This window comes from Leuresthes tenuis, unplaced genomic scaffold, assembly GCF_036924035.1.
Source record: "Leuresthes tenuis unplaced genomic scaffold, fLeuTen1.0.hap1 SCAF_9, whole genome shotgun sequence".
Taxonomy (NCBI): domain Eukaryota; kingdom Metazoa; phylum Chordata; class Actinopteri; order Atheriniformes; family Atherinopsidae; genus Leuresthes; species Leuresthes tenuis.
Window position 1 is genome coordinate 4,301,960 of NW_027325363.1, and position 21,678 is coordinate 4,323,637.

At 42.3% G+C, this 21,678-nt stretch overlaps 1 protein-coding gene across 1 annotated transcript in view; it reads left to right on the forward strand.

The window, feature by feature from the left end:
• Positions 1-20,286, forward strand: part of fndc3a (fibronectin type III domain containing 3A) — a 38,872-nt gene extending 18,586 nt beyond the window's left edge. Inside the window, exons 5-27 of the mRNA XM_072391950.1 lie at positions 3,341-3,417; positions 3,519-3,765; positions 3,959-4,249; positions 4,779-4,837; positions 5,280-5,446; positions 5,557-5,616; positions 5,695-5,833; positions 7,331-7,384; positions 7,478-7,602; positions 7,769-7,943; positions 8,295-8,381; positions 10,179-10,317; positions 10,801-10,869; positions 10,968-11,086; positions 12,279-12,384; positions 12,567-12,742; positions 12,861-12,974; positions 13,080-13,229; positions 14,341-14,687; positions 15,369-15,581; positions 15,760-15,926; positions 16,832-16,956; positions 17,815-20,286. Coding sequence (XP_072248051.1) covers positions 3,341-3,417; positions 3,519-3,765; positions 3,959-4,249; positions 4,779-4,837; positions 5,280-5,446; positions 5,557-5,616; positions 5,695-5,833; positions 7,331-7,384; positions 7,478-7,602; positions 7,769-7,943; positions 8,295-8,381; positions 10,179-10,317; positions 10,801-10,869; positions 10,968-11,086; positions 12,279-12,384; positions 12,567-12,742; positions 12,861-12,974; positions 13,080-13,229; positions 14,341-14,687; positions 15,369-15,581; positions 15,760-15,926; positions 16,832-16,956; positions 17,815-18,138 — 3,530 coding nt within the window. The 3' untranslated portion in view covers positions 18,139-20,286. The remainder of the gene's footprint in view (positions 1-3,340; positions 3,418-3,518; positions 3,766-3,958; positions 4,250-4,778; positions 4,838-5,279; positions 5,447-5,556; positions 5,617-5,694; positions 5,834-7,330; positions 7,385-7,477; positions 7,603-7,768; positions 7,944-8,294; positions 8,382-10,178; positions 10,318-10,800; positions 10,870-10,967; positions 11,087-12,278; positions 12,385-12,566; positions 12,743-12,860; positions 12,975-13,079; positions 13,230-14,340; positions 14,688-15,368; positions 15,582-15,759; positions 15,927-16,831; positions 16,957-17,814) is intronic.
• The last annotated feature ends 1,392 nt before the right edge of the window (positions 20,287-21,678 follow it).

A 21,678-nucleotide genomic window follows, 5' to 3' on the forward strand; every position in this document is an offset into this window, starting at 1 on the left:
TGGATCCTAACCGGCATGAGAAGCAGCCTGGCCGAGGGCAAGTGCACACATGCGTAATCTGCTAACAGAATGCTACACTTATTGCAAATTAGTGCATTCCTCATTAATGGAAGATGTTTCCTGCCTGCAAGAAAAATGTGCAAAATCATGCTAAAATGGGACTATTTGCTACCGTCATCACAAAGGGGGAAAAAAAAAAAACCCTGTTGGTTTACTATTGTAATTATTACTTTCCTGTATTATTGACAGTTCAGTACTTGGTCTCTTTTCCTTGCTTGGCAGTAATTATCATGCTGAGTCATTTCATCTGTTTCTTTCTCCTCTCCTCTTTACTTGTGGATGTAGACAATTTATTAGCTCCAATTAAAAATCAAGCCCACTCCATCTTTTTTGGCTCATAGTTGATGATGTGAGATATCTCATATGAACCTGCTCTGTTTCTCTGTATCATTATCCCCTCTTGTCTGTTTTCCTTCATTTTACCACCCTTCTGTCAACCCTTTGTAGTATATCTTCATTTTATTCCTCCAATCTAGCTGAGGGTTCACTTGTACATCTGATTAAACCTGACATTTTGCTTGGATTGTTTCTATTATTTCAACACCACGTCTCCTAAGTTTCCCCCTGTTTGCATTCTACCTCAGTGAACCAATGCGAAGCCCCACTTGATTGTTATTTGTATCCATTTTCAGACAGGAGGACATGGATGAGTGCTCCTCACAACAATGGCACATCTGAGTATGGATGCATGTGAGCATGTAGAATACCTGGCCTTTAGGTTTCTCTTTTGTGTTTGGCTTCTTTTCTCTCTCCCTCCCTTTTCGTCTGGAGGACGGCTTATGTTTCTCCCGTGGCTGCTTCCTCTGGAAGGCTGGCACTCCACGGCCACGTCAGCACTACCAATGCTCCAGTTGACACGGGGAGGGGAGGGGGATGTGGCCGGTTTTTTTTATTTATCTGATCTCAACACGCTTGTGCGTCAGTTTGATGTAAAAGAGTGAGTGCCCCCCCCCATGTCTCCGCCCTACCTTTGTTTTTCTCTCCCTTCTACAGTAACATAAAATGCCAGTCTTCTTATTCGTACACTCTCCAAGTCTGTATACGCATAGATTTTAAATCTAAATGGATAACACATAGGACACTAATAAAATTCATCACATTTACTGCTGGTCAGCATCAGCAGCACTAAATAGAATTGCCTTAATCAGTCATTAGGCAGGTCCACAGCCGAGTGCTGTGCAGCACAATATTCACCTAATGTGTCTTAAAAGTGAGTGGAGTTTACAGCAAACACTTTGAACATTCACTAAAATTACATTGTAATATTAAATCAATTATGAACAGGCGATTGTTGCTGGGTTCATTCAGGCTGAGCTCCTCCATGCTCCCTGATTTTAAAATGTTGTCCAACTGCATGCTTTGTTCTCGGGTGGACATATAACTCACGGCGTGTCTACCAGTTGTCTGTTTTATGCAAAAATATTTATTAGCGGGTATAACTTAAATACTTAATACTTTAGTAATGGCTCGCATTGCGGTTACTGTCAAAGCATTTTCTCTCGACCTGAGTGACTGATGGTATGGTACACCGAGCCAGTGGGATAAGATCATAATATGATAAAACACACCTTGTGCTTGATGGCATTAAAACATAAAATGGCAGACAGCAGATGTGTGTGCATTCTAGTGGGATTCATAGGGCAGCTGTCGCTCCGCTTCTCTCTGTCACTAAATGTATATCGATTGTGTTAATTACTAATATTCTAAAAAGCCCTCTTTGATCTCCCAGGTGTGAACTCTTTGAAATTCTCAGCTTGCCTTTCTCCTCCTCTCTCCTGCCTCACGTCAGTTAAATGTCATCTGACAACAACTAAAGTGAATTTTTCAGGCCACACCAGGTCCCCAAAACGGACACAAAACTGACTTCCAGCCCTAAAATCATGAGCTGACCCTCATTAATGTGGCCAGTACAGATGGAGCCACTATGTTGCTGTGAATGGATGTTGTCAGTGTTTGGTCTTCAGTTTTTTAATCTGAGGAGATGGTCCAGCACACTTTCCAGTCATCTATGTGGCATCCCATCCTGCCACATATCCCCTCATATGGCATACAGGCCTCGGGGTGTATGCCCAGCTGCCGTTGAGCCCTCCCATAAATTCTGCTTTCATGCCTCTTTGTCATCTTGATGGTTGCAGTTTATATTCCTGTTGAAGAGTACTGCGTACATAGAGAGACAATTCTAAGATTTATTTAATCTTTACGCCACAAACTTAATCCTCCAGAAAGTTAAATCAACACTTCTTTGAATCAGCTTCAGCAACAACTGTATTAGGTAACCCTCATGGAGTTAGGCTTTATTAGCGGGCTGAGTTAATAGCCTTAGCTCGGTTACCAAACACTGGAATTGCATCCATCTTTCTTTCTGTTACTCTCCCATTAGAGGCTGAATGACAACACCTAAGAGAATGGTGTCAGTGGGACTGTTGGAAGTTGCAGTATGTCACTGCATTGGCTATCCTCTGAAGCCATGACCCCATAATAGCTGCACATTGAGAGGTCCATTCTCTCATTACACAATTATTGATAAAAAAAAAAAAGTGAAAAAAGTTTTTCCTCATGAATTATCCCGGGATGTCGGTGAATCCCTCTGGTCTCCTGCATGATATCCGGCATTGGGTCCTCATTGTTTCTGTCTCAGGTTTAAAAAGAAGAGAAATGTGCTAATGTTCAAACTTGGCTCTGAGATTACTCTGTTTCTTTCTCCAAGGCTTTCTGCTGATCTGTCACTTCTCTGAGCTGAGCTAAGCCATTGGACTGGCCCCTACAACAGAGCAGGGAAATTTGTTTCTCAGCACTTTTGTAAAGTAGTCCTCTTACTTTTGCCAATATGGTTAAAAATGCATTTCTTTGCCTTTTCTTACCCATGCGCATTTTGGGTTGGGATACTCCCTAACTGGTGATATTCACACCAGTTAAAACCTGCCGGTTGTCATATGCTGCTTGTTGCTACATGCAATGAGTTTTTGAAAACGTGAAGAGCTTTTATGTTTACCCATTACAGTAGTTAAAGTCCTTATGCCATCTAAAATACTAAAGAAAACTGTTTCCTTAAAAATGTTCAAGTCTTTATGAAGTTTGACAATGTGCTGCGAATGTGGAACTTTAGACCCAGCGCTTCGATATCTCTGTATCTTTTGTATAACTCTTGGGCTCTGGCTTGGAAATGGAATTAAATTTCTGCCTTATGTACACCTCCCTGTGTGCCTTAGCATATTTACCACAGATAAATCAGCTGCTTGTCCAGAGAGGGTGATTGATCCCATTATCTCTTCCTTCATAGGTCCTGCTCAGGTTCCCATGATGTCTCCAAATGGTTCAGTGCCTCCAATTTATGTGCCTCCTGGATATGTTTCACAGGTATTTATTCCAAACTCTTTCCTGTCCAATATTTGTGATGGTCAGCTTCTATGAAGAATTAGCAGCTTTAAAGTCTGTTATGTCTGTTTGCTTCCTCTAAGATCATAGAAGAGAATGGAGTGCGGCGGGTTCTGGTTTTACCTCAGCAACCAGATTTCCACCCAGGGGGGCATTCCCCTCTCCACCATCCTCCACCTCCACCCCATGCACACATGCCTGCCTTCATCTCACACCATGCCATGATGCCCCATCCACCTCACCTGTTTACAGGCATGGCAGGGGGTGTGGGCGACTTGAGCTCCCAGTACATCCCTCAGTACCATCCAGCTCATATCTTCTCAGAGCAGGGTGAGTTGGAGTCTGCAGTCAGGTACTCTTTATTTGTCCTTGTAGCTTTATTAGCCAAGTCGACCAGTACAGTGAAGACCCGAGCCAAACTGTCAAGCCTTTTAGCCTCTTCATCTTGAAGATACTTCACTTCTGAGCTGTCTACTTGTATGGCCGTTTTATAATAACTTGAAGGTTCGTTCTGTTTTTACAGTCTCTACAGATTCTCACTCTCAACATGGACGCCCATCGTTTGTTCACAGAGACGATAGAACTAACAAAACACATGAACGTCTTCAGAAGAAACTGAAAGAGCGTCAGGGAGGTGGAGGAGGAGGGCAGGTGAAGGATAGCCCTCCGTCGTCACCTCAGAAGTCCTGCAGCAGCCCCCCAGCTGTGGACATTCACAACGGCATTAGTGGGAAAGTGCTCGATGCAGAGCACAGACATGCTGTAGCCTGTCCGGACAGGCAGACTGGCAAGGGAAAAAATGGAGAGTCAAAAGGTAAGGTGGTTTTACAGCAGAGGTTTGCTCAGATTTTACAGTTTGATAAACCGATAACATAACTGAATATTTCCCTGTGGTCGCACAGGTTGATAGTACTTTATGACTTCATAAAGATACCATTAACTTGTGATGGGGCGTTAAAAAAAAGTCATGTTGCTTTTATTATTGTGTACCTAATTAGCCAACTTTTTTGCATGAATTCCTTTTGGTTAATTAAAAATGGATTCAGGACCTGTTAACCAACTAAAAGTAGCTTAAAGTGACAATATTATCTTCCTATTTTGATGCAGTGTTGGTTCAGCGAACAAAACTAGTGGTACCACCAACTAATATTGCAGTCATAAAGTTACACCCCTTATCAAACCTTTTATTAGCAGTAGTCAAAAACAATATTCACGTCTGGATTCACAATACAGAGCACTCAAAATCTAGTAGAGGCAAACAGCGACTGTGTCAGTAATATTTACTCAGTTGGACGTTGATGTCATGGTTTCCATTATGTTCTCTACCTTCTCTTTCTCCTCAGAGCTAGACAAGGAAGCTCAGGCCCTGCTCGCACTTTTGAGTACCATCAGTAAACCCACGGTTGGTATTCACTTCTATTTTTTCTGTCTTCATCTAAATATTACATGACTCTATGTGACAGTTAACATCTAAAAAGAATTGTTGCTCGACAACCTTGGAAAGTGCAGCTTTAGTAGACAAACCACACTAGTTTCTTTAAGGGCTGTGAAATGAACTGTGGGAAGTAAAAGACTAAGGTGAGGCCCCAGGGCAGAGGGTTGGAGTTACAAACTTGACCTCATTGAGTTATTCCACATACCCCCCCCCCCACCGGCAGTCTAGCTCAGACTATTTTTAAACCTTCTCCAAACAGAATGAAAAATCTCTGGTTTGCAAAGCACATCTCTGCAGCTGGGAACCCTTTGTCAGTTCCCTCATTACTTTGCATATTTCGATACCCCTCAAAGATTTGAATACTTGTCTTTTAGACATTTGAATGACACGTGAATTTGTCATTTGCTAGGTGTCAGACATCCAAGCCAGAGGAGCAGTAGTCAGCTGGAGTGCTCCCACCAGGCCAGAGAATGAGAATGGCAGCATTGAGGATGACTGTAGCCCCACAGAGCCCCTCAGCTTTGAGGTCTCTGTCTCAGTTGGCGGCAAAGATGGGAAATACCAGAGCATGTACTGGTGAGTGCAAACGGCAAGATACTACAAGGGTGGACGCAAATTTGTGTCAGATTTTGTATTTGCAGTCATCAAAAATCACAGAACAATATTTTTCTTTCCCTTTGATGCAGCGGGGAAGAATTAAATGCAACTTTGGAGGACCTTCGACCAACGACAGACTATCATGTCAGGTTGGCATAACCCCCTGCCCGCATTAACATCTGTCAGTATACAGTGGAACCTTGTGTAAACACGTTGTGTTTCATCAGGGTCCAGGCAATGAGTAACTGTTTACTGGGAAGCCCATCAGAGGCTGTGAGCTTCACCACTTTAAGCTGTGAGCCAGATCCTCCCAATCCTCCCAGGAAGGCCAGTGGGACCAAGAACACACTTGTACTCCAGTGGAAGGTAAAAAAAAAATAGTATTTTGACCGATGGAGTTGGAATTTAAAGCCACAGTTTTGAAAGTGGACAAAGGAGAATCCTCTGTCTAATGGAACACCAGAATGAATGTGGCCCCACAGTATATTAGCCTTATATTAATTTATTAACCAATATTTTTAATTTGAGCACAGAAATTATGTCAGTTTGCACAGCATCATAAATACAGGTTTTGTGATGCACACTAAAAGTAGAAGAATTTGGTTAAATAACTAAAATGTCATTAGTTATAACCCCTCAAAACTGTCTGAGAGAAGGACAAAAGCTTATAAAGGAAAAAGCTCCCACCCACACAATCTTCCTGTCCTTGGCAAAAAAAAGTTGCTGAAATCATCTTCAGTGTTGTGCTTCTTCTCCTACTTTGGCTTAGATTTGTTACTTTGAGCAGAAGGATGGTGGTATCACAGATTACCTCCCATTTTAACAGGGACACATCAGGAAGCTCCACGCTTGCTTAGCAAACTTAATTGAATGAAATAAATCTTGTGCGTGCATCTAAATGCACCTTGTTTATTATTAGTCGTGCCAAAGGTTGCTTCTTTTATTGGAGAAGCCTGTCACAATCACATAATCACCTGATTGCAGTCATGTGAAAATGCAATTATCCTTATAAATGTCTGTTCACATGCATTAAATCATTGCGCACCGGCGCCTGTCCCAGCTGCCATTGGGCAAGAAGTGGGCCACACAGAGACAAACAACCTGACGCTCACTCCTGGGGTCTATAGAGAATCACGCATTAACATGCATGTTTTTGGACCCGTAGAGAACTCGCACATATGTGGGGAGAACATGCAAACTCCACACAGAAAAGCCCCGGCCTGGATTCGTACCAGGAACCCTGTTCCTTTGTGAGGCGACAGTTGGAACCACCACATCACTGTGCAGCCCTGACTTTCAGGCACTTTTAGCATAATTTTTTCTTTTCAAAAAGTACCTGCTGAAACATACAGCAACCTTTGAATAAAAATGAATTGCTTTCAGTGTAGGAGAGTCCCTCTCTGCTTCAAGCACAGGGAGGGATGCTTTGTATCGGTGCATTACATAATGATCATATGGGTCCTCTGCGGATAATTTAATGAACAAGGACCCAAACAGCAGCTTCAAGGACGTTAATGTGAGTTAGAGAGTTAGTTTGGAAGAAGAAAATTACGAGATTATCTAGCTTCTGATCTAATAACAATAACTGAAATGAAAATCTAAGTACATGCAATAAGTTTAGGACAAAATAGACACACTTTCCCCACCCAACAATTGTCAACAACCAATCAAAAATGTGGCTGGCTAAGATTGTTATTGTCAGCTAAAGCTTATTTAGCTGAACCCTAGTTTGTTGCATTTAATCACAGGTCAAATAGTCAACAACTAGAAATTTATGAACTTTGCAGCTCTAGTTGCAGTTAAAGAAATGTGTGTTTGTGATGGAAAGTGAAATATAATGAGTCGTGTCTGCTCCCCCTATAGGCTCCATGTGACAACGGATCCAAAATTCAAAACTACATTCTGCAATGGGATGAGGTAAAATATTATCTATCATGACGCTTCGTTAAGTTTTGCACAGCTGAGATGCCGAGTTGCTCCGTTCTTACCTCAGCATCTTGTTGTCTTCAGGGGAAGGGCACAGGTATTTATGAACAGTGCTACTATGGACCTCAGAAGCAGTATAGAGTGACCAAGCTTACTCCAGCCTCAAGATACTCCTTCCGCCTTGCAGCAAAAAATGACATGGGTGTAAGGTAGGTGAGATTCTTTCTTGGATGGCGCCCTGACTGTTGTCCATCGTGATGTTACTGTTTCTTCCATTCACTGTCTCTATCTGTATGTGCTTGTGCGTCTCACACTGTCTCTGCTGTCTCTTCCTCCCATTCTGTCCCATCCTCCGTCTCCCTCGGCCCTCCCCAGCGAGTTCAGTGAAGTGGTGGACCTGTTCACCTCATGCAGTGTGCCATTGCCACCCTTCCCTCCAGAGCTGGAGATGGCAGGTGTGACCTGGCTGTGTGTGAAGTGGCAGAGACCGAGTAGCTCTCCAAAAGAGGATGACATCTACTATATTTTGGAGATGGAGGAAGAAGGTTCGGTAGGTCTCTCAGTGCCTGCAATTTATCATTTTTAATTAAATATTGTACATCTCATTTCCTTTTTTGGGAAGGTGCTTTCTTTTGTTCACTGGACCTTACTTCATTGGCAGTTTTTACATGTGAGAGTTTGACAATCTGTAAATGATATGATAATAGACATTCGTTGATATGATGTGACACTTGATCAGAATCAAGCATTCACCTTCAAAGATGGCTCCTGTTGGCAAACAGAGGAGTTCCTTTTGCTCCAGTTATTGTTCCTCCCTCAGACGCCTTTTTCTACAATGATTGTCAAATAATTCATTGCTCAGCGTATTGTTTTCTTTCTTCCTCATTTGTCTTTGTCCCAGGGATATGGCTTCCAGCCAAGCTACGACGGTGATGAACTCTCCTGCACTGCGAGGAATCTCCACAGGAGTACCAAGTACAAGTTTAGGGTAAGCAAGCTCTTTGTCAGAGCTGTTTATCTGGAGGTTTAACATTGGAAGTGGAGTTTGTATGTGTGGAGGGAACAGGGTTCAGGGAGGGAGGGATGCTCAGGCCCACGATGGCCCTATGACTCATCTGTTTACAGGATTCAGCCAGCAGAACAGTGGGCAACTGACAGCATCACAGGAGGACTCCAGTGTTGATCACATGCCAGGCCCCAGTGAGAAGCTCGGCAAGCGAAGTGTTTGACCAAAATGTGGCCTTTTGGCTTGCAGTTACGTAACAGAGTTGAGGGACAGACTGTTTTTTTCCCTCCATGTCACTTTATCTCTGTTTCCTCACCCTCATTCTCACATTTCCACCCTCTCATTCTCATCCAACTCGTTGAGCTTTTGACTGTGAAAAGTCTCGACTAATTTACTAAACGACTCAAGTGATCATCCTTCATATCTTGTTGTTGGACCCTTACGATGACCGATGTCACTCCTGATCATTAAATCTACATAATTAGAAAAAGGCTTTAATAGCTACACTTTTCACTGACAAACTCCGTGTGAGATGAGATGTTGGTCAAAATACAAAATGAAAAAAGATCAAAGGTTTATTCGACTGATTTGTTGTTTTGTGCTTAGAAACAGTTCACCATTGCGTAACCTCTGTTTGGGCCACGTGTTCCTTTGTCCTTCCGTCCTGCTGCCATAAATATTATAAATGCCATAAATTATGTATGACTTTTTTTTTTATCATGGCAGTTTATGGCAGCAATTTTTAATGAGTGCAAAAAAGATCCCCAGCAGACATTCAGTATACTTGGGTAACAATTAACGCTACATTGCCCATCTGTAGTAGGATTCTTAGTTGTTTTCTTTATGAATAATTGTACAAACTCTTTAAAGATTGATGCAGCTACTTGTCTGGTGTTTGAGCACAGTGGCTGCACTCTGGGATGTTGGATGAATTGTTGGTATGCAGCAAGTTTAGAATTACAGAAACGCACGTGTTGTGATTATATTTTACAAATAATCCCTGTTAAATATATAGGTGTGTTTTAGAAGTTGCCGTTATCATCTGAAGTTGACAGCTGGATTGCAGGTATTTTGCTGTGGCTCAGTTCTTAATAGCTGTTATTTTCCTGCAGCGGGTGACAGCAACAACTGCTGTTTTTATTCTGCCCACCGCCTCAAAGAACATAAAATCTAAGTTTTACTCCATTAACCAGAGCAGACTGTGCCATAGCGCGGGTAAATATGGTGCTGATAGAAAAGTTTTTAACATCTAAACGCACCACCTCATGCATAAATGATAGAAATCCATCTTGCTCATTCCTCTTATCCAGCTGCACAGTGTGAAGGGAGATGGGGTGCTGTGCAGTTTGTCATGGCGCAGTATGAATGAGCTCCACGCAGCAGGCGATCAGAGATTTCTGTATTATTGCAGATGTTTCTCACTGAAATGCAAATGCCACCAAAGCTGTATTGCCTCATGGCATAATTGTATACTTGTGGTTTCTAAACAGTTTTGTTGAAAATATGTAAGTTAATGATTCTTGTTCATAACATTGTATTTGTCTGAGGTAATTTTAGCTGAAGGCACACTGAATTAGCATTTCAGGGTCTAATTAGTAGAATAGAATAGTCTATTGTCATTGTACAGGCATCTATACAACAGAATTGAATGTGGTTCGTGCTATCAGGAAACGTAATGTCTTTATTACGCTTGCCTTCTATGACTTTCAAAGCAAGCTGTTTCCAATATTCTGACAAGAATAAGACTGCTTACTGCATGTGTTTGTACACTTTCACCAGGTGACAGCATACAACTCAGAAGGGAAGAGTAACCCCAGTCAGGTGGTTGAGTTTATCACAAAGCCAGACAGGCCCACCTGTCCCTGCAGACCTGTCATCAGAGGAAGAGTCCTGCCTAACAGCTTCAAAATGGCCTGGGGTGAGCTTTCCTCCCAGATTCCCTTAATAAAACCTCTCAGTCTTGTATGTTGATGACAACCTGGCAAGTCTAGTTTACCGATTCACTTTTCTTATGGAGCTCTGCCTGACAGTAGATGAGACAGATCACATCCCATATAGTCTGTACTATAGATGATGTACAGGTTTCTCCTCTATTCAGACATCAGCAAGAATCCTTCATATGCGTCAGCGGGCAAACACATCCCTCATCTCTGTGTACCTGCTCTATGCTTCCATTTGTCAAGTGGAAAAACATGTCCGCAGTTCTAATAACGTTTCATTTCTCTGTGCGCCCAAATGAGTCCCGGAGGTTACTTTGGGGGGTAAATCCCTTCTCATATGTCCTAATTTTACTGACTTGCTTCAGGACAAATTTAAAGGCTTGTTAAATTCTCATGTGGATGACCACACAAAGCAGGATGTTTAATATGATGCGGAAGTTTTGCTTTTCTTAAAAATCTAGAGCCCCCTAAAGATGGTGGCGGAGCAGAAGTCACAAAGTACGTTGTGGAACTGTCTGAGGGGTTAAGTGGTGAGTTCCACAAGCTTATGATCAAACAGCTGAAAATTTCTCTCTGTTCTGTTGAAAACGTTCTTATTTGGTGGTGATTTTAATCAATCTGTTTTTAGGTTTATCATGGGGGCTGGTGTACTCTGGGCCGGCTCTGGAACATGTCTGTGAGGGTTTAAAGCCTGGCTGCTCCTACCAAACACGAGTTTACTGCCTGAGCGAGGGGGGGCAAAGCCCGGTGAGTCATTCAGCATCAGTACACGTGCACATGTGATGGTGTGTGCGCACATCTTTGTGTTTCCACACAAGAATTTAAAGTGTTGAATGATTGCTTACAGTTCAGTGGATTACAGCTTCAGATATCATTAATTTTCACCTTTTTTTTAATCATTATCATCACGGTAACTCAGACTTCATATTGAGGTGGAATTGGCCTCCAAACCTCCATACATTATTCCTACATTTGCTACTGCAATTCACTCTAAATTTTATTTAGTTTTGCACATTTTCCCTTGTGGCTTTTTTCATTATGGACACATTTCTTGTCTGTTACTTGGTTTGCAATTGTTAGGGCAGGCTGCCAGTGTTATGATTATATTTTTACACAATTTTTAGATATGCATTCTATTTATGGTGAGTTTTAATAAGAATTTGTCATTTATTCAACCTCCTATAGTGGGAAATTGGATCACTCTTCCTGGTGTGAAAGTACAAGACAAAGTCTGCTAATCGATTAACCCTCCCTGCATGTGTCGGAGGATGTTTTTCTATTTTTATTTAACCGGGAAAAGCCTCATTGAGATTAAAAATTAATTTTTCCAGGAGGAGCTAAGACGGCAGCACGGAGATAAAAATCTACCGACAGACACATCAACACGCATAAAAACTGACTGAAGTATAAAATTTAAAGTATAAAATCCAAAAATCAGGCAGAACATCTAAATCTGCCAAGTCATCCAGCATTTATTTAAAAGCCTCCAATGGCACCATGTCATGAAGTTTCAAGTCCTAATTCTTCATCAGTTCAGTTTGCACATGCTCTTCATTCACGTCTCCAGCAGCTGTTTAGCTGTTTAGGATTTGGTTCACACGGGCTGGGGAAGACGCATGAGTCACTGAGACGGTTTTGTTTTGGTGCAACACAAATGTGACACAGCATTCACATGCTTTGCTTTGCCATACTTTTATTGTTTCCAGATAATCTAACTTTATCCATGGGAAACTCTGTTACTCAAACCTTGTGTATGCTTAAACAATGCATTCAGATTTGTCTCCTCCCTGGTCTGTTGTAGCCTGAATCAGCCTGATAAGCTGCTGAAAATGACAATAGTATTCAGTGTCTTTTGTGAGGGCGAGTGAGAGGAGGTTGTGAAATTGTCAATTTGTTATTTTCTGCCGCTCTTAATTGGTGTGTTGTATTCCCTTGCAAGCTGTCAGAGACCCTGCAGGTCCAGACTCCCGCAGTGCCTCCAGGGCCCTGCCAGCCCCCACGAGTGGTGGGCAAGCCCAAAGCCAGGGAGGTGCAGCTGCGCTGGGGTGAGTCATTCTTCTCCAACTTACATCTGTGTGGGATGCATTTCTAGGGTTGGTTAATGTATGTATTTGTGATGATGAGTTTTGATTATGCTGCATCTTTTACTGCGAATTTTACAATTTGTCTTGGAAAACCCTTTTTAAAGTTTCACCAATTTATGCACTGGTTTGTGGAAATTTCACAGGTCCCCCCCAGGTAGACGGTGGAAGCTCAGTGTCCTGCTACAGTGTAGAAGTGAGTGGGCCGCAGTCTGAGGAGAGCAGGGAGGTTTACCAAGGTCCAGAGCTGGACTGCTCTGTGGGAGGATTAATGCCTGGCAAAACCTACAGCTTCCGGCTCAAGGCAGCAAACAAAGCTGGGGTGAGAACGAACTGTTAAAGCTAATCCATCAACGGGAAGACAGATTTTATTTCTTAGCTGCATCATAATATACATCTACTCTTGTTTCCTTATACTCGTTCTTCTTTGGCACCACTAGTTTGGGCCTCTTTCTGAGCGCTGTGATGTTACAACTGGCCCCGGAGCCCCTGAGCAGTGCAAGGCCCCTTCAACCACATGCAAGTCCCCCAGCTGTGTTGTTGTGAGCTGGGAGGTAAGACCAGCTTCATTTTTATGTATCACATGCATAATTCTAAGATTCTCATGGAAAAATGGCCTAAAGCTGCACATTGTAATCAGTACTCATTGTCGCTTTTAGGCACCTCCATGCAACGGCGCTCCGGTGACAGAATATCGTCTCGAGTGGGGCGCAGCAGAGGGCAGCATGCAGGTGTGCTACAGCGGACCAGGACTCAGCCATGAAACGAAGGGGCTCCTGCCAGCTACCAACTACTTCTGCCGGGTGCAGGTGAACTGAACAAACACTGGCTTTTTATTTTCAAGAAGCCTCTATTAATTGACAGAAACAGTCGCATGGCAACTCATCGCAATTGATAAAGAATAATCTGTCTTCTTAGAAACTAATTCATGGGAGGATGATGGGGAATTCAGAGTTTAAACAGGTACTTCTGTAGTTGTGCGAAAGTTCAGTTCTGCCTCTTTCCGTCCTTCCTCGTTACCTTGAGCTGACCTTCCATTCATCACAGCAGCCTTTTTATGCATGTCAGGATACAGATGGATTCGGGCCGTAATCTTTTCAGTGTGGCGCTGTGGCGTTAGTCAGCGCTGGCTTTAAACTGCCCATTTATGCAAAGGTCATTGATACATGAGGTATCCCAGGTGTCTTCATTCCTCATAATGGCCTGCAGCCATGTTAACATGGAATAATGGCCACTGCAGGCTTATGCTAATTCAGACTGTGAGCGTAATGTTGACACCAAGCCAGTTGTGTATGAAACAGCCAGAACAGCGCTTCCTTAATTTTCTGATCCTTCGAGGCATCTGTTCAGCTTGAGGTGGGCTGATGTGCAGCATGGATTCTTTTCTCCTTTTAAAGGAAATGTATTCCTCACACACCCATAAATCTCACCTCAGTCATTGCAACAGGTTGCTGCTGTTTTGGATGATATTATGGGAGAGTGTGTACAAGAACAAGTAACAGTTAAATTCTCCCCATATTTGGAAGATTTCTTTGGATTTTTAGTTGTTAGTTAATAATTTGAAGACCTCTTGAACTTGATTTCTTTTTAACATGCTGTTCATGTAGGCTCAAAGCTGAGGATTAAATTTAAATTTAAAGTGCAGTTGCACTTTTCTTTCTTCTTATTTTGGCTCGCCATGTTGCTAGTCAGATATTTAACTTGATTTGCTTACCCATGATGGCTGGCTGACGATTCCATTGTCAGATCTGTGTTGCTGATGTTCAAAAACAAAAAAAATGCTTATTTGTTCGGCTTTGTTGAAATGTTTACACTGGAACTCCACCTTGTGGACAAAAAGGGACGTTGCGTGCCCCCACATGTCGCAGGTTGACTGCTGACATTGGCATGTTGGGCTCACTCTTGTGTCTTGACGTACAGGCTGTCAACGTGGCCGGCGTGGGGCCCTTCAGCGAGGCGGTGCTGTGCCAGACGCCTTGCTCTGCGCCTGCAGCTGTCAGCAACATCTACGTGCTGAAGGAGTCCGAGCTGCAAAAGTACGAGACTCCAGCTGATGCAGATGATGATGATGAGGAAGAGGATGGTGGTTCCACGCCACCACCAGTCTTCTCTCCATCCACCTGCCTGGGTATTTGCTGGGATCCTCCATGTGATCACGGCTCTGAGATCACTTCCTACCTGATTGACCTTGGAGAGAAACAGCCCATAGTTGTCGGCCCTGTCACCAAACACATCATCCAGCATCTGCAGCCTGACACCAGCTATAGGTTGGTGTTCTTTGTGATCTCCAGGGTTACAGAATGTGGTATCACTCACATTTCAGCATTAGTATTTGGTTCTCTGCGCTCACAAGTCATGAACGTGTTGGAATTCAATAAGACGCACACCACACTGATGTATTAACTCACTCCTCAAAGCTTTGTACAAAAAGAGGATACAAAACGTCATGAAGTCTCACATCTCACTCCCCAAACATTCTTAAAGTCAGGTCAAGGTCTGCTTTTTGGGACAAAATGATGCTGAACTTGAACGTGACCAGCTGAAGTAACCCCAGGTCACTTCATTCACCACATTTCCTGTCCTGAAGCGACCATGACCCTGGAATGGTCCAATCGTTATGCTCCCAAGCAAATTTAAGCTTTTTTTTTTTCCACTGATGAGTAGTTTTCTTAAGGCTACGCCGCAGTTTAGCTCCTTGCATTGTGCTTGTTGAAATGTTCTTGGTTTCACTGTTAAACATGGCAGGTAGTTGTAAAACCATTTTGTTTTGCACCCCCTAAAACTAAGTTTTTCTTCAGATTTGCAGTGAAAACTTGCATCACTTTAAAAGGTTACGTTAAGAATTTGTCTTCTTTAATGCCACTTTGACAGTCTCTGCTCTGTTCAGGTCAGGTTAAGAGCAGTCTTTGCAGCTCTTTGAAGTTTTCTCCGCTCTTCTTCTCTCTTAGGATCCGAATTCAAGCCCAGAATAGCCTGGGAACAGGACCCTTTAGTCACACCTTTAAGCTGAAGACAAAGCCCCTTCCCCCGCTGCCTCCCCGCCTGGAGTGCACCGCCTTCAGTCACCAGACCCTCAGGCTCAAGTGGGGCGACGGCCCAACCAAAGCTGCCACCTCAGATGCCCTCCAGTATCAGCTTCAGATGGGAGACAAGAACGGCAGGTCAGTGACCTGGTACATTGCTGATCGGGGAGGGGGGGTGCACCTGTCGAAGTGCTCTAGAAAAAGGAAACTGGGATTGCTTAAGCCACTGTATATTCAAAGGATTTTTTTCTCCCCCAAAATTAATCTTTGCTCATTAAATCCTTTCTCTGGATTTTTCATGTTCCTGTCATTGCAGATTTATATCCTTGTATAAAGGACCATGCCACACACACAAAGTCCAGAGGCTTAATGAGTCTACCTCTTACACGTTCCGCATCCAGGCCTTTAATGAGGCGGGCGAAGGGCCCTTCTCCAATGTTTACACATTCACCACCCCACGCTCCCCTCCAGCCCCTGTGAAAGGTACAGTGCCACTTTTCTTTTCTCACTATGCTTTTCTTTCTTCTTCTTCTTTTTTTTTCTTCATCTCTCTGTGCAACAGTTCTTATTATCTTCACCAACACTTACCGCTGACAGCCAGTGTGTTCAGTTTTTAACCTCATTTGACCAAAGCTTGACTTTCATTTGAGTAAGACTCACCAGCCACGGCTGTCGTCGTGAGTCGGGTTGTTCAGCTTTATGGTCTGTTCTCTGCCAGCCTCTGCAAAGCCCCTTTTGATCCGACTCGGTGAAGTCAATAATGAGGATAAAGGCTTTATTGTCAGTGTAGCAGCGCTTTAGAATCAGGCAGTCATGTGCCAGAATTGTCAGTGTTACTTAACACTGTTTGTCTCCACGGTAAAGTGGACATAAACAGTTCAAGATAAAGTCTAAATGCCATCAGGGACTGAAGTGGATTGTTCTGTTATTACCATAACACTTCACTTGTCCACTACAGCCTGGTATTTTTATACGTTTAGCTTAAAGTGCCAACTACCTACCTAATGCAGTATTTGAGCTATTGTACTCTGCAAATAGGGGGAAAGCATATGCAGTTGTTAAAGATTTGAAGGGGGAGGGTTAGTTAGTTATTTAGAAATGACACAAAGTAAGTGTTGGGGTTATTTTTGGTCCAAAGGAGCCTTTCGTCCAACTTAATGGCAGTAGTGAGGGATTGCCACTTTTAAGAGATACGCAAATAAATGGATGTTCAGGTGCCTTTTATCTGGGATTACGAGTCACTCGAACAACTAAGTAGAAGGCCACAAGGTACGTCAGGAAATGTTGTAACTCATATTCATCTTTTACAAACTGACACCGTCTTGATCCATCTGTTGGATCAGCAGAAGAAGTTTTCTCACAAATTTCATCCCACCTTTACTTCTCAGCCCCTAAAGTGGAGCGTCTAGACGACAACTCCTGCGAAGTCACATGGGAGGCCCTACTGCCCATGAAGGGGGACCCAGTTACCTACACCTTGCAGTGCATGATGGGGAATTCAGAGTTTAAACAGGTACTTCTGTAGTTGTGCGAAAGTTCAGTTCTGCCTCTTTCCGTCCTTCCTCGTTACCTTGAGCTGACCTTCCATTCATCACAGCAGCCTTTTTATGCATGTCAGGATACAGATGGATTCGGGCCGTAATCTTTTCAGTGTGGCGCTGTGGCGTTAGTCAGCGCTGGCTTTAAACTGCCCATTTATGCAAAGGTCATTGATACATGAGGTATCCCAGGTGTCTTCATTCCTCATAATGGCCTGCAGCCATGTTAACATGGAATAATGGCCACTGCAGGCTTATGCTAATCTCACCACATCGTACACTGCAATTGAATCAGGAAGCTGAAATATGTGTCTGTCCTCCCCGTTTGTTTCCCTCCTTATTGTTGGTCACAGTGGCCTCGCTGGATTCAAAGCCTATGTTTATGAAAGGGAGTTGAGGACAGGAGCACGAGCCTGAAGGACAGTTCAATCATTTTAAGACTTCTTCTTGTTACCATAATCCTTGGCTTCAGAAGATTTTCATTTTTCCTCTTGAAAGTCGTAGGTACCAATAAATCTTTATTTAGTTAGTTTATGGGCTTGCTTCAACAGTTTAAAAGATAATTTGTTAATTAATGATTTACTTGTGGAACCACACGGATCAGACTCACTAAAAACAAATGAGTGTGTCAGAGTAATTCGAGCAGATGGCTTTCCACATCAGGAATGATATGAAATGAATCAGTCTGTTCAGTGAAAGACGGTCAAGCTGAAAAAGGTATCTGCAGCTGCCTGAGGCAGTCAGTTGGGAAGCCTGTTTTCTGTTTTATTGCCCTCTGTATGTTCAGTACATTTAAGAAAATAATCCACTGGCCTCCTCCTTCCTGTTCACAGGCCTACAAAGGCTCTGCTACATCCTTCCACATGCAGAACCTGCAGCCCAACAGCGACTACCGTTTCCGAGTTTGTGCTGTCAGGCAGTGCCAGGACGCCACAGAGCTGAGTGGTCCCTACAGCCCCACTGTGACCCTCTCCCCCCAGCGGAATGATGTAGTGTCGGGCGGCAGCGCATCCGGCTCAGGGTCCAGGACCGGTATCGAGTCCAATCGAACCAGACAGAGTCTGACAGACGAGCAGTGTGCTTTCCTCCTCCTCATGGTTTTTGCCGTCATCGCCATCCTCATCGCTTTTGTCATCCAGTACTTTGTCATTAAATGAGCAGTTTGCGCCACCCAGCTGCAGGGTTATAGCTTTACCCCACCCCCCCATCCGTTGTTTTGTATTCTTTGTTTTCACTTAAACTGTTTTCCGGTTTCAACAGAGTAATTGCATTAGCTGAAATGGGGTGCCGCAGGAGGGTGTGCTGGGAAATAAGAGCTGAACAGCAGTTATGAATGGAGGATGTAACATCTCATTTGGCACCTGTGATACCTTCCGTACTCTCCAGCCTTTCTGCCCCAAGTTTGTGATATCTGTTGTTCTTTTCAAATTTATAATCCCTAATGATTAGCCTTGTGTGAAAAAGGAACTCAGACAGCATATGGTTATGTTTTAATTTGGGGAAAGGTGGGAGGAAGTGGCGCGCATATAAAATGTATAGAAATATTCATTATTTATATTTCCATTTACGTGTCCTGTATGAATCTGTTTTTGATAGATGTGTTCCAAAACTAGTATGTAGGTGTTTCATTAGCCTATGTGCTATTTGATCGTGGGACCTGATGGGCCAGTGTTTGCACAGTGAGGTGTATCCAGATGTGTATACTGTAAGTAGTTTGTGCCACGGTGGTACACGGCTGGGAGGACTTCAGGGCCAGATGAAGGGACTTGACTTCCAGCATGCTGAAGTTTGAGGAGACTTGTGAGAGAAGTAACGGAAAGAAAAATCTTGTTCACAGTATAGAACGTTCATTTAGCACTTTCCAACTTTTTTGATGTTCAGAATGTTTAAGGATGCAAAAATTACTGGAGAAATGTTAGTATATTTTTGTACAGTGAGGGCATGAAGATCTGTAGGATTGATGGAAAAAAAAATGCTCAGTATAAAGTTAGAAAACAAAAACCAAACTAACAGTGAATTCTAATTATTTTTACTATCATATAGTTATACTGTAGCTTGTTTTTACAATCATGCAGCTGCTTTACTCTGAAAAATTGTTGTTCAGCACAAAAAATGTATGCTTTCCTGTATGTTTTGTTTTATTTTCTTTTTCCCCTGGTAATTAATTTTGCACATTAGTGGAGAAAACCTTGACTGACTGCATTTTGGTCTTGTGATGCATTTTATAGAACACACTTTGAGATTGTGCAAGCCCTACTTGGTGTTTTAAAGTTGTAGTATCAGATAATGTGTCACTGAAACAGCTAATCTATCAGCAAAAAAAGAAAAAAAATAGAAAAATAAGAGGAAAAAACAGGAAAAAAAAGGTTGTACCAGTTGTTTCAGAGGCCTTAATTGGAGAGGAAAAAAAATCTCGGGAGAATTTTTTTTGTCTTTATTTCTCTTAAGTTTGGCTATTTTTCTTTTAGTGTTAGAAAACACTAAACTGTGTTTTAGTTCCTTTTACTTTTCAGCATTCATTTGATGTTCGTTAACATGTAATCATAAGAGAAGTGGAAAGTAGTTCTATATATTAAGAGTTTTTGGTTTCTTTTGTCAGGTCATTCATGTGTGAAGTATATTTTTTTATAATATTGAAGTAATATAAGTTAATACTCTCCACAGAAGATGATAAATCCTGAGTAGTCGTGAATCATGGAACGCAAATGGCGGATACAAAAATGTGTTATCATGTACTTCCTGTGAATCTAAATTTGCCTTTTCTCTGTGTTAAGTATTTGTAACAACACTGAGTCGTCAGTGGTAATCTGGCTGTGGGGTCTAGTGTTGTTTGGTTCGGGGCAGATCACTGCTGTTGCAACTGTAAAAATGAGATGCAGGTACCTTGCAAAACGTCCTGAATAATTACATGATTTGGTCCTTCAGACATTCTGCAAATGTCTTCTCTTTGTCATTTAAAGAATTCAAATTCCTATTTTTGATAGCGATTGCAGCGTGTGCCATTTTAACACCTCCCCGCCGTGGGCTTACCACCTTTGGCTGGGGAGATTAACAAAATGCTACAAAAATGAGTAAAATATGCACAAAAATAGACCATTTTTATGTAATTTTAATGTTTGCAGTTACCTCATACACCGTACATTCCAAAATGAAAATTTGTTATACTATACATACTACCAGACATATCACTTTACAATGTTCGTTATGGAAAAGATGTATAATCATAGATATGTATCTAAAGTGTATCTGTATAGCCATGATATCTACTAAGGATCCATGCACAATAAAAAATTTATAATTCTTCATCATGTTTCATGTTTGCGCTCCTTTGTTTTTGGTTCCTGACTTTAAGACCAGCTGAGCTGCTTCTTTCAGCTTCACACCTCACCAACTTACACGTCCTAAACATGAAGTGAACTGACCCCAAACTTTGTTTTTCAGGCTTCAAAAGCTTGGAACCTGAAAAGGATGCATTCAGGTTTGAATGGAGTAACAGTTAAGTATGCTGACACACACTAATCTCAAATCATTTCATCGTGTTGTAAAGTAACCTTGTTGCCTCAGACCAAAAATGACAAAAACTTCACATCCTTAGTTAATCCTGACATCAGGAACCCACCAGCCTTTGCACCAGGGAGCAAATTCTTCATAATATATATGCAAAATCTCAAATAAAGCCTCTCTCATTCACATATTTCTGTTAGACCGTTACATGCATCAGGAATTGTGCCTGAATTCAGGCCTTTAAGACCATGTCCTCAAACAGGGCTGAGAGTGAGCTGCCTGCTGTCTTGGAATGGTTTAAATCCATCAATCTCATCTCTTTTTGTCCCTGAGTTGTTGCCGTCTGTTTCAGAGCCTCCACATTGGTCTTTACAGTCAGTAAAAATGTGTTTCTGTAAAGAAAAAGTGAGCTATGCCCACTGTTGTCGTCCCAGTTGCAGAATCCTCCATGAAAACATGCGTGTACACTCGGTGAGTGTGTTCCCATCAACACCGTGCTGATAAATACACTGATAAATAACCACTGGAGAATCATTTGAGCCTGAACTGAATGGTGATTCTAACAGGTTCTTTTTGCACTCAAAAGCCCGAAATCAACAGCATTAGTGTTTCTTGACTAGTGTAAAAGAAGCTTAGCTGTCATAACACGTCACTTACTGTGTGTGTAGCCCTGTTCAAAAGGGGCTGTTTCAGTAGACAAAGTGGCCCGCTGCCCCTTTTCTTTTCTCCTTTTCACCAAAGGGAAAACAAGGACTGAGAGAGGAGGGTGGGCTGCGTTAGCTGGGGTCATAGCTGAGGGTGGGGGCTGTACAGTTGTGACATCACAACCTCTGTGAAGTCTTGATAGCCTTTTTTTTTTACGGCACTGCTTCTGAATGCAGGTTTTGTCTTTTTCTCAATGGATGAAACACTCCCACAGAATCAGTTTCTCCCATTCATAGTCCTGTTTAGTATTTTCTAAAACGTGTGAAAAACTCTGCCAAATGGAGCCTTTAATTGAATCTGCACTGTTGGTTTGCAATGATTTACTGATGGTGAGTCAGTTTCCAGTCAGATGATTCATAAGTTATGCACATTCTGTTCTGTAATAATGACAGTTTCTATATTTCTCTTTTATGTTGTCTCCCTCTTTCCTTTTTTCTTTTACTTTTGATAACTCAAAATTAGAAAATATGTCCTTGAAAATTGTTAAA